A 17,897-nucleotide genomic window follows, 5' to 3' on the forward strand; every position below is an offset into this window, starting at 1 on the left:
TTTTGTGATTAAACCCCCAATTCCAACCCTTGATACAGAGTGCCAAGCAGGAAGGTAATAGGTCCCACTTTTATAGTCTTTGGTATGACTTGGCCGGGGTTTGGAACTCACAACCTACCGATCTCAGGGCGGCCAGTCTAAGCACAAGGCCACTAAGTATATTTGCATGTATTTTTTTTAACCCTTTAAAAAATACATTTGTCATAGCCAATTATACAAATTGTACGATTATGTCATATTGACGCTAGATGGGAAACACTGCCGTATCTCACAAGAGTGAGTACATCCCTCACATTTTATTATAACTTCTCAAGGAACATTAAGTACGCACAATAACGTTTTTGTTTCTTTTTCTGGTCTGTTTTACTTTTGTAGCTGTACATAGAAATGTCTCATTTGAAGAATTCTCTTTTTAGTAAAGCTTTTAGTTCATGAACCTTTTAACTGTAATTTTTAATTAACTTGTTATCCTTTTAATGATGTTTTCCATGTTGTTTTAATTCACCTATGTTTTGTGCAGCATTTTGTGATTTTATCTGTGAAAAGCCCTTTATAAATAAAATAATCACTCTGCTGAAGTGGCAGCTGGTTGCATCAGCTCTGTGCTCTTTTAAAGTATTTGTTTATGTCCTTTGTGTTCTTTATTGTTTTCATGTGTTTTTATTTTGTGTGGACTTTTTGTATCAGGACGTGGAATAAATGAAGTCATTCCTACCCTATCCAATAATTCAACTTACATGACTTCGAGTCGTGAAGATCGGGAATCGTTGCCCGCTTTGGAGGTGACAGAGCAGGTGTAATCCCCAATGTCCCCTGACCAGGTCTGGCCAATCGTAAGGGAGCCCTGGCGCACGGAGACCCGCCCCCCGCTGGTTGGAAGGACTGGCACGCCGCTACGATCCCACTTGAAGCTACAACAGAGAGGGCACTTATATTATTCAAGTACAATAAGTACAAGGGCAAAAACTCTCAAACTGGCAACAAAATACCTGATATTGACTCGAGGGTCATGAGTAGCATTGCAGGCCAAAATGGCAGTGGTTCCTTTGATGACACGAAGGTCAGAAGGAGGTATAGAGATGACTGTACGGTCTGGGAAACAACATGAATGAATGAATGAATGAAGAGAATGACATAAAATACAAAAGAAATATATAGATACATTATTTTTACACCTACATAGAAAACATTACATGTGACTAATCTTTTGTAGATGTCAAGCTTGGCTCAAAAGGGAGTGGGAAGAAGTAAACTTATTAGGTCTCACCCCCATACATATACAATATATATATATATATACAATATATAATACAATAATATATATAATATTATTTAATTCAGTGGTTGCTGCTATATATTGTCACACACACACTTACATATATACATATGTACACAACACACACATATATACACACACATACATACAATTTATATATATATATACATAAAATATATATATATGTATATATATATATATATATATACACACATACATACACATAATCACATACATACACACATGCATATACCCAAAACACACACACACACACACACACACACACACACACACACACACACACACCTAATATAATTACTATAAATATAATAGTATATATAATATACACTTTGGACAATGGAGTAAAATTGATCATCACAATATTATGTACAACTTGATTAGTGTTATTTTATTTTGCCTATGATGTAAGAACCACTGTGGTACAAGTGTCACATCAAAGTACCATACATTTCATTATATCAATCAAATTAAAGTACAAATAAACAGCACTATTCACTTTAGACGTGTAACACATTGTGTTAGAGTGCAGTTTTATAGTACAAAATAATGTATGTACAGTAGGGGTGTAACGGTACGTGTATTTGTATCGAACCGTTTCGGTACGGGGGTTTCGGTTCGGCATGCGGGCGTGCCGAACAAGTTCGGAAGCAGAAGTCTTCACAAGCTGCTCTGCTTTCTGCCTCTGTCTCTGCCTCATTGTCCCGCCCACACAACCTTCTGATTGGTTACATACAAAGCCAATCAGCAGTGGGTATTCAGAACGATGTAACAGCCAGTCAGCAGTGCGTATTCAGACTTCAGAGCGATGTAGTCAATGCTTTAGCGTCAAGCAGATATTCGTTTAGCAGGGGAGGAGCAGACTCTACCCAAATTATACTAAACACGTCCCAGTCACAACTATTACAAACATCACTATGAGCCCGTTGACCTTCTAGAAACTTAAACTGCAGCTCAGCTCGCTCACAGTATAAGTTTGAGATGAAGACTAATTAGCTTTTAGCGTAACATTAGCTCATTTTTCTGTGTGAGTGTGTGTGTGTGTGCGTGCGTGTGCGTCTTTTAGGGGCAGCAAAGCCCTGTCTGTCTGTTATTTCATTGAACTCAATTGTGTTTAGGGATAAATAGTCTCTCCTATTGCAATTGTACTATTTTTCAGCTATAGTTACATGAATCATTAGTAATGTAGCAGCCTAGTTTTGAATAGCAGGGTCCCTGCTATCACATGTTGATAAAAATACAACATTTACATAGTAAAAGTCAACTACAGGCTTCCCAGATGCTGTAATAAACTAAGCATGATGAGTTGACATAAACAGTTTCAATGGAAACTGTTTAATGTTGCACTTTTTATATGTAGAAAAAAGGTCTTTTCATTTTATTTATTTAAAGCAACAACTTAAAGCAGTTTATTGTGGATTAACGTGGGCAGAATTATTATAGTGTTCCCAATGTTAAAAGGATAAAGCCATTGTTTACAAATCCGATAAATAAATAACCCAAAAATTTATATTTTGTAGATTTCTTACTGTACCGAAAATGAACCGAACCGTGACCTCTAAACCGAGGTACGTACCGAACCGAAATTTTTGTGTACCGTTACACCCGTAATGTACAGTATTAATATTCTGTCTGTGTGAGTACAGCATGTACCAAGTGCTTTGATGTAAACACTTATAAGTCAATAGGCTGAATTTGGTATGAATATCAATAATAATAATACAAATTATAATAATAACAATTAATTATTTATCCCTCCATCCATCCATTTTCTACTGCTTATTCCCTTTTGGGGTTGTGGGGGGCGCTGGCGCCTATCTCAGCTACAATCGGGCGGAAGGCGGCGTACGCCCTGGACAAGTCGCTACCTCATCGCAGGACCAACACAGATAGACAGGCAACATTCACACCAGGGCCAATTCAGTGTTGCCAATCAACCTATCCCCAGGTGCATGTCTTTGGAAGTGGGAGGAAGCTGGAGTACCCGGAGGGAACCCACGCAGTCACGGGGAGAACATGCAAACTCCACACAGAAAGATCCCGAGCCTGGGATTGAACCCAGGACTGCAGGACCTTCGTATTGTGAGGCAGACGCACTAACCCCTCTTCCTCCGTGAATCTAAATAATTGTTATTATTTACCAGTATTTCTCATACTCAGAAAACACTTAGTTCTCCAACTGCCACTATAATGACCCACATTAAAATAGTAACTTAGCAGGCCTAAATATTCATTAAAAACAATGCAGATATTTTATTTCAGAAGTGTATTTAATATTTCTGGCCACTATATAATTACACACAGTTTGAATATTTAATTAATTGATTATTTGGCCTACCACTAGATAGAGCCGGCGTACCAGTAGTGCTACCCGTTCCACAGTTTAAGAATCATTTGTCAATACTTTAATTAGATTTTTCTGAATCGGATTAATCACAATGTTTTGATTAATCATGATTAATCTCGGTAATTACTTATGTAACTTAAATTCATTATGAAAAATGACCCCAACATTTTGGCTCCAAACTATTTTATTGTCAGAATGACATACAAATGTATTTTTTAATGTTTGATTTAATGCACATCCTTTATTTGCTACAGAGAGGTGCATTTTGAAGTGGAATCTACGAGCAAGCACACCAGTTGGAGTCCCTCACTCATATTTGCATTAATGTATGCATTCAATCAATCAATCAATCAATCAATCACCGTTTACTTATATAGCCCTTAATCACAAATGCCTCAAAGGGCTGCACAAATCAGAACGACATCCTTAGCTCTGATCCCACATCAGGGCAAGAAACGAGAAACCTTGGAAGGGACTGCTCGGCATTAAGTCGGCATCCATCGCACCCCTGGGTGACCGGTGCGATGGATGTCAAGTGCCATCCATCCATTTTTCTACCGCTTATTCCCTTTCGGAGTCGCTGGCGCCTATCTCAGCTACAATCGGGCGGAAGGCAGGGTACACCCTGGACAAGTCGCCACCTCATCGCAGATAGACAACATTCACACTCACATTCACACACTATGGCCAATTTAGTGTTGCCAATTAACCTATCCCCAGGTGCATGTCTTTGGAAGTGGGAAGAAGCCGGAGTACCCGGAGGGAACCCACGCATTCACGGGGAGAACATGCAAACTCCACACAGAAAGATCCCGAGCCTGGATTTGAACCCAGAACTGCAGGACCTTCGTATTGTGAGGCAGACGCACTAACCCCTTTTCCACCGTGAAGCCCTGGATGCCAAGTGGATAAAGTTAATATTTATACTGACCGAGGGGATTTTACAATAAATAATATTATAATAAATAAATAAATACATAAAATACATCAGGAAAGAGAAACCTGCGGAAAAAGCTTTTAGGGATGATATAACCTCTTGTATTTTTTCCTGACCTAACGTATAATCCGCTCTACTATAGTACTTAGTACTATGGTATTGAGCACTGTATAACAGAAATAAACCACAGAAACCTCGAATATATATATATATATATATATATATATATATATATATATATATATATATATATATATATATATATATATATATATATATATTGTATTTTTCGGAGAATAAGTCGCTCCGGAGTATACGTTGCGAAAATGCATAATGAAGAAGGAAAAAAACATATAAATCGCACTGGAGTATAAGTCACATTTTTGGGGGAAATTTATTTGATAAAACCCAACACCAAGAATAGACATTTGAAAGGCAATTTAAAATAAATAAAGAATAGTGAACAACAGGCTGAATAAGTTTACGTTATATAATGCATAAAAAAACAACTGAGAAGGTGCCTGCTATGTTAACGTAACATATTATGGTAAGAGTCATTCAAATATCTATAACATATAGAACATGCTATACGTTTACCAAACAATCTGTCACTCCTATTCGCTAAATCCCATGAAATCTTAGACGTCTAGTCTCTTACGTGAATGAGCTAAATAATAATTTTGGATATTTTACTGTAATGTGTTAATAAGTTCACACGTAAGTCGCCCCCGAGTATAAGTCGCACCCCCGGCCACAATATGAAAAAAACTGTGACTTATAGTCCGAAATATACGGTATGTATATATATATGTATATATACATATATGTGTGTACATATATGTATGTATATATATATATATATATATATATATATATATATATATATACACACACACATATATGTATGTATATATATATATATATATATATATATATATATATATATATATATATATATATATATATATATATATATATATACACACACACACACACACACACACACACATATATGTATATATACATATACAATACATAGTTGACGCAGGAATAGATCGGGCTTTGGTTTTTGCCAGAGATGAGGGATCTTGGGCTTGAAAAGGTTGGTGACCACTGCCATATAGAACACTCTCCAAGGTAAAATCTGGACAATATTATTACATTACTTAATAAATATACAGTAGTTGTTTGTACTACATCCCATTGTGTTATCTAAATGTTATTTTTTCCTTTTAAAAGGCATGTTGGTTATTTTTTTACAGAGGGCAAGCACCAATTAAATTGATTTCAATTAATTTCAATTGGTGATGTCGATTTGAGTGTTTTGAGTCATAATAATAATAATAATAATATTGGATTAGATTTTATATTGCACTTTTCTATTATTAGATACTAAAGCGCTCACAGAGAAGTGGGAACTTATCATTCATTCACAGCTGCCCTGCGGTAGACTGACGGAAACGAGGCTGCCAGTTTGCGCCTAAGGCCCCTCCGACCACCACCTATCATTCATTCACCAGTGTGAGCGAGGGCAAGGGTGAAGTGTCCTGCCCAAGGACACAACGGCAGGAATTTGGATGTCAAGAGGCGGGGAGCGAACCTGCAACCCTTAGGTTTCTGGCACGGGCGCTCTACCCACTACGCCATAGAGCTCCATCACAGAACCGATGAAGCTTGTAAGGGGAAACACTACCGTAAGGCAAAGTCTTACCATGTCTTGTTACAGTCGACTAAAATGCATCATAATTTGACGTTTTGTCAACATATTCATTACATGAAAATTAATTGCGCAGCTAATTGACGCATGTCGTTACAGGCTTCGTATCGCATCTCGTTTTAAGTTGCAGGTGTGCCAAATGTGTGAGTACAACCGGTGTAACACGCGGAACAAATGTCAAATCAGGTGATTTAAACATGGCAGCGTGGTATTCGACATATGCACATGCAAGAATAAGCTGCTAAAAAAAGTAATTACTGTTAACAGCTTAGCCTGGAAGTAGCGGTGGCAACAACGTGCTTTATCTCCCACAAACATGTGCTGATAACTGGGCCCTCCGTGCTTATCGGCGTCCCCTAAAAGTGCTGACTTACCTGAAATGAATTGCCATTTCACTTGGTTCCGCCCTGAGAGAGCAAGAATCCATCTGGCGGTCAGCGACGTCACGAGCTCATTGACTGCACGATTGAGATGAATCGGAGAGCAAAGAAGCACTGACGGCAAACATCCCGCAGGCCGCGGCCTAATCGAAGCCAGCAGTATTTAATCGCGGGGCTGGCAGGATAAATGTAAAAATGACCCGCTCAATACGTTTACCAGCCACTCAGTTATCCACCTGCCTGGCCAATCACATGATTTATTCCCCATCGCATCTGCCCATTACATCGATAAGCAATCAGGCGGCTGTTTGCTATGCTGAACTAATGCCACCCGACAGCCACGGCTTAATTAGTGTTCCACATCACTTCAGCAAATGCATATTGAAGGACTTTATGGAAATGTACTTCTGTGCCAACCGCGTTGTTCACGTGCCAGTTTGATATCGGCAGGGTTGCGCTAAAACTATTTTACCTATTTGCACAAAACTTTTGTCGATGTCTCTGAACGGGACTAAGAAAAGAACGATGGTGGATCTTAGTTTGCACTCGCGTTAACACTGCCAGACTGAAGTGACATTTTTCATAATTCTTCAACGGCTAAAAGCACTGAGAGTGACAAAACTAGGGCTCAGGCTAGAGGTGACAACATGACGGCGTGCAAGCTAATGCTGACCCAAATTTGGATTTTTGACTCGAGCTCAGATCGACTGCCGTTTCACAGTTTCACCTTGATCACTCAACAGGCACAAAGCGTCAAAACTGTGTTGAGAACTTGATCCTCATCTTGAGCAACCCAACGTAACGTTGAAACAACATGAATATTTGACAACGTTTGGGTTCTGACGTTTATTTGACTGTTGAATTTGGGTCCTTTCCTAACCAATATTCTACAACACAAATACAAGGTTGAAACACGATGTTCAATAAATGTTGGGTTTTAAGGCAGGGGTGTTAACATTTTTTGATTTGGGGGCCGCATCGGGCTAAAAAAATGGACTGCATGTAAAATAACTGTATATATTAGATCAGTGGTTCTCAACTTTTTTTCAGTGATGTACCCCCTGTGAACATTTTTTTAATTAAAGTACGCCCTAATCAGAGCAAAGCATTTTTGGTTGAAAAAAAATGATAAAGAAGTAAAATACAGCACTATGTCGTCAGTTTCTGATTGATTAAATTGTATAACAGTGCAAAATATTGCTCATTTGTAGTGGTCTTTCTTGAACTATTTGGGAAAAAAAAATAGAAAAATAACTAAATACTTGTTGAAAAATAAACAAGTGATTCAAGTGTAAATAAAGATTTCTACACATAGAAGTAATCATCAACTTGAAGTTTCCTCTTTTGGGATTGTAATAGAGATCCATCTGGATTCATAAACTTAATTCTAAACATTTCTTCACAATAAAAGAAATCTTTAACATCAATATTTATGGAACATGTCCACAAAAAATCTAGCTGTCAACACTGAATATTGCATTTGCAGGTTGTTTGCATTTGGCCATATAAATAAATGCTGCGCTTAACATCATTCAGAGCATAATTACTTTAGTGACAACCTCCTTAAAGTTTTTTAATCAATCAGAAATATCAAGCAGCTAAATGCGCCAGACATGGATACGTGTGGAGAGTGTTTTGCATTTCTCCCATCATGCTTTGTAACGGACTGAAATGGGTGTAATTGTATTTTATTTTTTTTATGGTGAATGGACGTTTTTTTTTATAATATCACAAAGTTCAGTGACCATGTCTGTTGACATTTTGTGTTGGTTGGATGTGTTTTTTTTTTTTTTACAGCTTGACTAGGGGAGGTTGTTTGCATTTGGCCATATAAATAAATGCTGCACTTAACATAATTCAGGGCATAGTTACTTTAGTGACAACCGCCTTAAAGTTTTTTAATCAATCAGAAATATCAAGCAGCTAAATGCGCCAGACGTGGATACGTGTGGAGAGTGTTTTGCATTTCTCCCATCATGCTTTGTAACAGACTAAAATGGGTGTAATTGTAGTTTTTTTTATGGTGAATGGATATTTTTTTATAATATGACAAACTTCAGTGACCATGTCTGTTGACATTTTGTGTTGGTTGGATGTTGTTTTTTACAGCTTAACTAAGGGAGGTTGTTTGCATTTGGCCATATAAATAAATGCTGCGCTTAACATCATTCAGAGCATAATTACTTTAGTGACAACCTCTTTAAAGTTTTTTAATCAATCAGAAATATCAAGCAGCTAAATGCGCCAAACATGGATACGTGTGGAGAGGGTTTTGCATTTCTCCCATCATGCTTTGTAACGGACTGAAATGGGTGTTATTGTATTTAATTTTTTAATGGTGAATGGACGTTTTTTTATAGTATCACAAAGTTCAGTGACCATGTCTGTTGACATTTTGTGTTGGTTGGATGTGTTTTTTTTTTTTCACAGCTTGACTAGGGGAGGTTGTTTGCATTTGGCCATATAAATAAATGCTGCACTTAACATAATTCAGGGCATAATTACCTTAGTGACAACCGCCTTAAAGTTTTTTTGATCAATCAGAAATATCAAGCAGCTAAATGCGCCAAACATAGATAAGTGTGGAAAGTGTTTTGCATTTCTCTCATCATGCTTTGTAACGGCCTAAAATGGGTGTAATTGTATTTTTTTTTAATGGTGAATTTTTTAAAATAACATCACAAAGTACAGTGACCATGTTGACATTTTGTGTTGGTTGGATTTTTTTTGCACCTTGACTAGGGAATGTTGTTTGCATTTGGCCATATAAATATATATGCTGTGCTTATCATTCAGATCATAAATAAAGGTAATTGACCAGAAAAACCCATGATGACTTCTAGATGGTGACTAGATAGCAGCTTTAAACATGTCAGACATTTAAATGAGTGCAAACTCCCTGCAGGCAAGATTCCTAATTAACTCTGTTGTCTCGCTGGCCAATTTGAAGACGGCGGTAGGCCATAGTTTGGACATACCTGATCTGAGATATACTTACTAAAGATGGAACAAATAACATATTTTTGCGATTAATTATGAGTTAACTACGGAAAAGATGCAATTCATCCTGATTTAAAATGTGCATAGTTTGACAGCCCTAAGATCAATAAAATATATAATATACAGTGTATTCAAACATTAAATTATATACCATACACATGTATATGTTTATGCATGTATTTATACATTTGTAATATTTATAATATTTTATATGAATGTATTGATACTGTATCTGTCATTGGGTGGGAGGCTTAAGTGAATTTGGTAAAATTATGCAGCATTATCTATCTAACTATCTATCTATCTATTTATCTATCTATCTATCTATCTCAGCAGTATTTTTGTGCATGATATATTTATTTTTCCAAATAAATGCCTATCCATTTTGGGTAGATTTCCATGCTAATTTTGCAACCCAAGGTTGTCTTTAGAGTGTGGCTTACTCAAGACAGTGAGCGTGGCCGTGGCGTTGATAGTTCTCTCCGAGTTGGATGCGATACAGGAGTATTCTCCCGAATCCTGGAAGCCGATGGGTTGAATCTGAAGGCTGCCTGACTGCAGCAGCGTGAACCTGGGAACCTGAACAGAACCACTTGCCAACACCTGAGATCCTAAAGAGAGAGGAGGCAGGTAATTAGCCGAGTGTAAAGTTGAGAAACAGGGTTATTAAAAACAGTGTATGTTATATACAGTACATGTTTCTGTGGGGGTTACCTTTCCTCCAGGTGATGGCTGGTTTGGGAGCACCGCTTGTTTGGCATGTAAACAAAGCTATGTTGCCTTCAGTGACGGTTTTGTCAGCCGGACGTACCATGAACGTGGGAGCAACATCTGAGACCCAGCAGAAAAAAAAAAAAAGTTGACCAGTGGAGGGAAAATTATGACGGAAGCGATGTCTACAGTGGAAAAAACACAAAATATGACTGCTGATCTACGCACGCCACAGCGAGAGAAGAAGGGGAGTGGGAGTGATGCACTGTGGGTAATGATTCACAGTTGGAGAAACGGACGCTGACTCAAACCCACATGGAACAAAGAAACTATCCAGTGGAAGGAAAAAATCGATCAGTACTGCGATATAAAACAAAATTATATTATCAGGAGACAAATCTGTGTGTTTTCTTGCAACCAAACAAAGAGCAGAATTGGCAACCCAGAAAAAAAAATTGCAAACAAAAAAAATGGAGTTGCAATATAATTACTGTAAAACATCCATCCATCCATTTCCTGCCGCTTGTTCCTTTTGGGGTCGCGGGGGGCGCTGGCGCCTATCTCAGCTACAATCGGGCGGAAGGCAGGGTACACCCTGGACAAGTCGCCACCTCATCGCAGGCCCAACACAGATAGACAGACAACATTCACACACTAGGGCTAATTTTAGTGTCGCCAATCAACCTATCCCCAGGTGCATGTCTTTGGAGGTGGGAGGAAGCCGGAGTACCCGGAGGGAACCCACGCAGTCACGGGGAGAACATGCAAACTCCACACGGAAAATAAATCCAAATAAAAGTTAATATTACCTGCACTGGCTTCCTGTGCACTTAAGATGTGACTTTAAGGTTTTACTACTTACGTATAAAATACTACACGGTCTAGCTCCAGCTTATCTTGCCGATTGTATTGTACCATATGTCCCGGCAAGAAATCTGCGTTCAAAAGACTCCGGCTTATTAGTGATTACTAGAGCCCAAAAAAAGTCTGCGGGCTATAGAGCGTTTTCCGTTCGGGCTCCAGTACTCTGGAATGCCCTCCTGGTAACAGTTCGAGATGCTACCTCAGTAAAAGCATTTAAGTCTCACCTTAAAACTCATCTGTATACTCTAGCCTTTAAATAGACCTCCTTTTTAGACCAGTTGATCTGCCGCTTCTTTTCTTTCTCCTATGTCCTCCCCTCCCTTGTGGAGGGGGTCCGGTCCGATGACCATGGATGAAGTACTGGCTGTCCAGAGTCGAGACCCAGGATGGACCGCTCGTCGGGACCCAGGATGGACCGCTCGCCTGTATCGGTTTGGGACATCTCTACGCTGCTGATCCGCCTCCGCTTGAGATGGTCTCCTGTGGACGGGACTCTCGCTGCTGTCTTGGATCCGCTTGAACTGAACTCTCGCGGCTGTGTTGGAGCCACTACGGATTGAACTTTCACAGTATCATGTTAGACCCGCTCGACATCCATTGCTTTCGGTCCCCTAGAGGGGGGGTGGGGGTTGCCCACATCTGAGGTCCTCTCCAAGGTTTCTCATAGTCAGCATTGTCACTGGCGTCCCACTGGATGTGAATTCTCCCTGCCCACTGGGTGTGAGTTTTCCTTGCCCTTTTGTGGGTTCTTCCGAGGATGTTGTAGTCGTAATGATTTGTGCAGTCCTTTGAGACATTTGTGATTTGGGGCTATATAAATAAACATTGATTGATGATTGATTGATTAAAATACAATTTTTGGTTGCAAATTTTCATTTTGGTTCCATATAATTTTTTGAGTCGTTGAAAATCGTCTTTTTTAGTTACAAAACATTTTTCAGGTTCAAAATTGTTTATTTTTTCTTGTGAAAATGTTTTTGTAAATTTTAGTCACAATCGTTTTTTTTCAGTTGGACTTTTTTTTCGGTGCAAATTGTACTTTTTGGTTACAAATATATTTTTTTGGGGTTAAAAAATATTTTGGTTTGCAAAACTTTTTTTTAGGTTACAAATTGTTTATGTGGTTGCAAATCTGTTTGGTTACATATCTTTTGGTTTGAAAACATTTTTCGGTAACAAATTGCTTGTTCTGGGTCATGATGCAACTTCAATCTTGTGGGCGGGGCCTCTTCTGAATAATATGTTAGGGAGCCTCTTCTATTGGTCAGTCTTAGATGATGAGTCAGCCATATATGGGCGTAACGACTGAATACTGACCACACCCAACACATTTCGGATAGAAAATACCACAAACAAAAAGGTGGGCGATACCATACCGATAAAAAGGTTTCTAAAAAAGATTGAAGTTGACTCATAACCCTAAACTTATTTATAACCCTAAAACATTTGTAACCGCAAAATGCTTTTATTTTTTAACCTATTTTTGGGTTTGCAATTTTTTTTCACATTGCAGATCCTCTCACAAGATTAAAGTTGACTCATCCATCCATTTACTACCGCCTGTCCCTCTCAAGGTCGTGGGGCTGAAGGGGCCTATCCAAAAAATGTTTAATAATAAAACGATAATATAAAAAAACTAAATATTTTTTTATTTCATTTATAAGTACATTTTCAGGGTCATACATTGGTCATAATTAATTCTTGAGTTTATAAACATGCTTTTTCTTCTACATAAAGGTCTTCGAGCTGCTCTTTGTCTGATCCCTCACCTAGAACCTGTTTGCCTTGGGAGACCCTACCAGGGGGCTTTATGCCCCCGAACAACATAGCTCCTAGGATCATTGGGACACGCAAACTCCTCTACCACGATAAGGTTGCAGCTCTCCATTAGAGATAGGGTGAGAAGCTCTGCCATCCGTGAGGAACTCAAAGTAAAGCCGCTGCTCCTTCACATCGAGAGGAGCCAGATGAGGTGGTTCGGGCATCTGGTCAGGATGCCACCCGAACGCCTCCCTAGGGATGTGTTTAGGGCACGTCCAGCTGGTAGGAGGCCACGGGGAAGACCCAGGACACTTTGGGAAGACTATGTCTCCCGGCTGGCCTGGGAACGCCTCGGGATCCCCCGGGAAGAGCTAGACGAAGTGGCTGGTGAGAGGGAAGTCTGGGTTTCCCTGCTTAGGCTGTTGCCCCCGCGACCCGACCTCGGATAAGCGGAAGATGATGGATGGATGGATGGAGTTTATAAACAATTAAAAAAAAAAGATTCTGCGATGATAAAAAATATTGTAGTATTGACTAGATGCGGCTATTGTATGTAGTATAATAGCAAATAAAAAATATGGATGCAATCATTGTAGTATCAACTACATATGGCTCTTGTACTTGGTATCGTTATCAATCGATATCTGTATAGATCCACCCACTTGTTTACATTCAGGAGCACAAGCTTGCTGCTCGCGGTTAGCTATTGTATCCTCCTACGGTTTGTAGTGAAGCATGTTTAGCTATTCCTCATTCTGTAGAGATGATACTTGTAAGAAACATACTTTATTTGTCGCCACGGATGCGAGGATTTGTAATTTAAAAGTAGCTGAAACACTACAGAGATACGTTAGCCGCTAGCAAGTTATGTTTAACCCGCACCCCATGCAGAGGAGCGTTCCAGTGTTTATTGCTTCAACTTTATTGTTAGTTTTTGAGGCAAAATACGTCCATTCTCCCTCTTCTTTCTTCACACTCTTTCTGCTTGCAAGTACTTTGTGCGCGTTGACTCGCATGTGCTTCGGCTCATATTGACAGCATTTTCACCACAGCGAACCATCATTTCCATGAAAAAAAAAAGTAACGATATTTTTCAAATGCAGTATAGTACCGTTTTTTTCGTGGTACTTTATTAGTAAAACCCTGTTTGGTTGCATAAAGAGACACACGTTGCACATTTCTCTTATAAAAATGTGTCATAAATTGGGATTGAAAGAGAACTCTCATTCCAACACTGGTGTTGTTGCTCTAACACACACTTGTGAGATAAAACGTAAATGTTGCAAACACTTGAAAAAACAAAGTGAAGGTGTGTTAACAATGTCGGCTGGCAGGAAGGTGGTAAGAACAATGGCCATACCTCCTGGCTGACAGACCAATGAATGGAGACAAGCGAGAGAGAGGATTGTCGTGTCCTTTTGTCTACTGTCAGACGAACTCACCCGAGACGAGGAGTTGCGTGTGGCCTTGAGTCTCTCCTGCCACGTTGCGAGCGACGCACTGGAATATTCCGCCGTCACCCGGCTGCACTCGCCGCACCGTCAGTCCGGCTGCACCCGTGACCTTGTAGCGAGGGTTGGCTAGCTTGGACAGAGGCACCGCATCCTTGTACCATTCTATCCTGGGCTGTGGCGTACCTGGAACAAGAAGAAGGACATTTCTTACCGTTTCGGCGGAGATACACTATATTGCCAAAAGTATTTGGCCACCCATCCAAATGACCAGAATCAGGTGTCCTAATCACTTGGCCCGGCCACAGGTGTATACGATCAAGCAATTGGGGGCATGGAGACTGTTTCTACAAACATTTGTGAAAGAATGGGCTGCTCTCAGGAGCTCAGTGATTTCCAGCGTGGAACTGTCATAGGATGCCACCTGTGCAACAAATCCAGTTTCGAAATGTCCTCGCTCCTAAATATTCCAAAGTCAACTGTGGGCTTTGTTCTAAATTCAAATCAAATCAAATCAACTATATTTATATAGCACATTTAAAATTTACCACAGTGGTAGCCAAAATGCTGTACAATGGGCAGGTTAAAAACGAGAAGCGAGCAAACATAACACAAACAGAACATGATAAAAAATAAATAAATAAATAAAATAAATAGAACATAAAAACAGGTTCACAGCAGGTGTATAGTTGGGCGCCATTGCAGGATGGATATTACTCAGTGTTAAAAGCCATGGAATAAAAGTATGTTTTTAAGAGAGATTTAAAAACAGGAAGAGAGGAGGCTTGTCTAACACTCAGAGGTAGGTCGTTCTAGAGCTTGGGAGCAGCAGCGGCGAAAGGTCTGTCACCTCTAAGCTTCAGCCTTGTGTCAGTAGCAGCTCATAGGCTGATCCTAGGGATCGAGTGGGGCAGTAAGCTGAAGGAAGTTGGAGAGATATGTTGGCGCGAGGTTGTTTAGACCTTTAAAAACAAATAGGAGGAGTTTAAAATTGATTCGATAACGCACAGGGAGCCAGTGAAGGGACGCTAAAATAAGGGTGATGTGCTCACGTCTGCGGGTCTGTGTTAGCAGACGAGCAGCAGAGTTCTGCACGAGTTGCAGGAGGGCGAGGGAGGCCTGGCTAATGCCTACATACAGGGCATTGCAGTAGTCTAAACGATTCCAGATATAGGCGTGGATCAATTTCTCGAGATCATGTCCTGATAGAAGCGGTTTCACTTTCGCTATTTGGCGTAATTGATAAAAGCTTTTTTGAACGACGCTGCTGATTTTGTTTTTGAATTAAAAATCTGAGTCGAACTTTACCCCCGGGTTTGTGACACAGTCGCTGAGATACGGGGTCAGAATGCCGAGGTCAACGTTGGGGGAGGGAGAGCGACTTGGACCGAACAACATAAGTTCTGTTTTGTCTTCATTTAGGCTCAGGAAGTTAGCTGAAAGCCAGGCTTTGACGTCCTGCAGGCAGTCAATTAGACGTTAATAAGACCATTTAAGAGTTTGGGAACAACAGCAACTCAGCCACAATGTGGTAGGCCAAGTAAACTGACAAGAGAGGGGTCAGCGGATGCTGAAGCACATAGTGCAAAGACTTTCTGCACAGTCAGTTGCTACAGAGCTCCAAACTTCATGTGACCTTCCAATTAGCCCACGTACAGTACGCAGAGAGCTTCATGGAATGGGTTTCCATGGCCAAGCAGCTGCATCTAAGCCATACAGCACCAAGTCCAATGCAAAGCGTCAGATGCAGTGGTGTAAAGCATGTCGCCACTGGACTCTAGAGCAGTGGAGACGCCTTCTCTAGAGTGGTGATTCATTCTTTTCTATCTGGCAATATGATGGACGAGTCTGGTTTTGGAGGTTGCCAGGAGAACACTACATTTCGGACTGCATTGTGCCGCGTGTGAAATTTGGTGTAGGAGGAATTATGGTGTGGGTTTTTTTCAGGAGTTGGGCTTGGCCCCTTTGTTCCAATGAAAAGAACCTGGAATACTCCAAGTTACCAAAACATTTCGGACAATTCCATGCTCCCAACCCTGTGGGAACAGTTTGGAGCGGGCCCCTTCCTCTTTCAAAAACATGACTGTTCATCAGTGCACAAATCAAGGTCCATAAAGACATGTAGGACAGAGTCTAGTGTGGATGAACTAGAGTCTTGACCTGAACCCGAACATTCCTATATATAAACACACTCTGCAACCTTGTGGACAGACTTCCCAGAAGAGTTGGAGCTGTAATAGCTTCAAAAGGTGGACCAATATCATATTGAACCCTATGGGTTAGGAATGGGGTGGATCTTCAAGTTTATATGTGAGTCATGGCAGGTGGCCAAATACTTTTGGCAATATAGTATATATGGTCCAAAACTGATTAGGGGATTAAAAGAGTGTATTCACATCCATATGTAAATCGAAATGCGTGGTAGCAGAGGTTCGACACTCAATTTACATGGCGGCAGCAGGAGGTAGAGTCTGAGTGAGAAAGGGCCGCATTAAATATTTAGTTCAGAATCACGTTTTAACAGCGTTACTAATTTGCAAATACTTCTACCATCCGCAGTAGTGAATGTAAAAATGACACATGCTATATTAGTGACAAACAGTAGTCATTAGGGAACTCCCATTACGCTCCACGGCAGATTGGAAAGGGCAGAATGTCATTACTCAAAACTCACTGTGTTATGAAGGATATGATGCTGCAGCTGTCACACAGTGACTTGACACACAACAGGTGATTACAACACAACTACTAGTGGAGAATAATAAGCAACAATCAGTGAAGGGTAGTGATGTTTTGCCACATTTACTCAAAAAGGGGAATTGCACTTTTTGGGGGGAATTGTGCCTATTGTTCACAATCCTTATGAGGTTTGTGTTTGTTATTGCATTATAACTTGTAAAAATTGTCTCGTTACAGGTGGCTAGCAATGCATCTAATTGTGAGCAATCAATTCTACCTCTATATAGCTTTAAAAATGCATAGACTTCATTTATGTGTAATAACCAAGCTGTAGCGACATTGTTATGGTAAAAGCGAACACGGAGGAACTATTTTTGTAGTGCTGTAACACATCGCCGTGCTACGGTATTAGCCATAAAAGCTAACTATGGAAAGAGATACAGTGGGGCAAAAAAGTATTTAGTCAGCCACCGATTGTGCAAGTTCTCCCACTTAAAATGATGACAGAGGTCTGTAATTTTCATCATAGGTACACTTCGACTGTGAGAGACAGAATGTGAAAAAAAAATCCAGGAATTTACATTGTAGGAATTTTAAATAATTTATTTGTAAATTATGGTGGAAAATAAGTATTTTGTCAAATATTCAAAGCTCTCACTGATGGAAGGAGGTTTTGGCTCAAAATCTCACGATACATGGCCCCATTCACTCTTTCCTTAACATGGATCAATCGTCCTGTCCCCTTAGCAGAAAAAC

General features: G+C 39.9%; 1 protein-coding gene across 1 annotated transcript in view; it reads right to left on the reverse strand.

Moving 5' to 3' along the window:
* The window catches only part of LOC133560173 (protein sidekick-1-like), an 849,418-nt gene that overhangs the window by 234,149 nt on the left and 597,372 nt on the right, over positions 1 to 17,897 (reverse strand). Inside the window, exons 9-13 of the mRNA XM_061912393.1 lie at positions 14,454 to 14,648; positions 10,390 to 10,506; positions 10,119 to 10,286; positions 990 to 1,092; positions 738 to 911 (exon numbers count right to left, since the gene is read on the reverse strand). Coding sequence (XP_061768377.1) covers positions 738 to 911; positions 990 to 1,092; positions 10,119 to 10,286; positions 10,390 to 10,506; positions 14,454 to 14,648 — 757 coding nt within the window. The remainder of the gene's footprint in view (positions 1 to 737; positions 912 to 989; positions 1,093 to 10,118; positions 10,287 to 10,389; positions 10,507 to 14,453; positions 14,649 to 17,897) is intronic.

The sequence above is a fragment of the Nerophis ophidion genome, linkage group LG01, assembly GCF_033978795.1.
Source record: "Nerophis ophidion isolate RoL-2023_Sa linkage group LG01, RoL_Noph_v1.0, whole genome shotgun sequence".
Taxonomy (NCBI): Eukaryota; Metazoa; Chordata; class Actinopteri; order Syngnathiformes; family Syngnathidae; genus Nerophis; species Nerophis ophidion.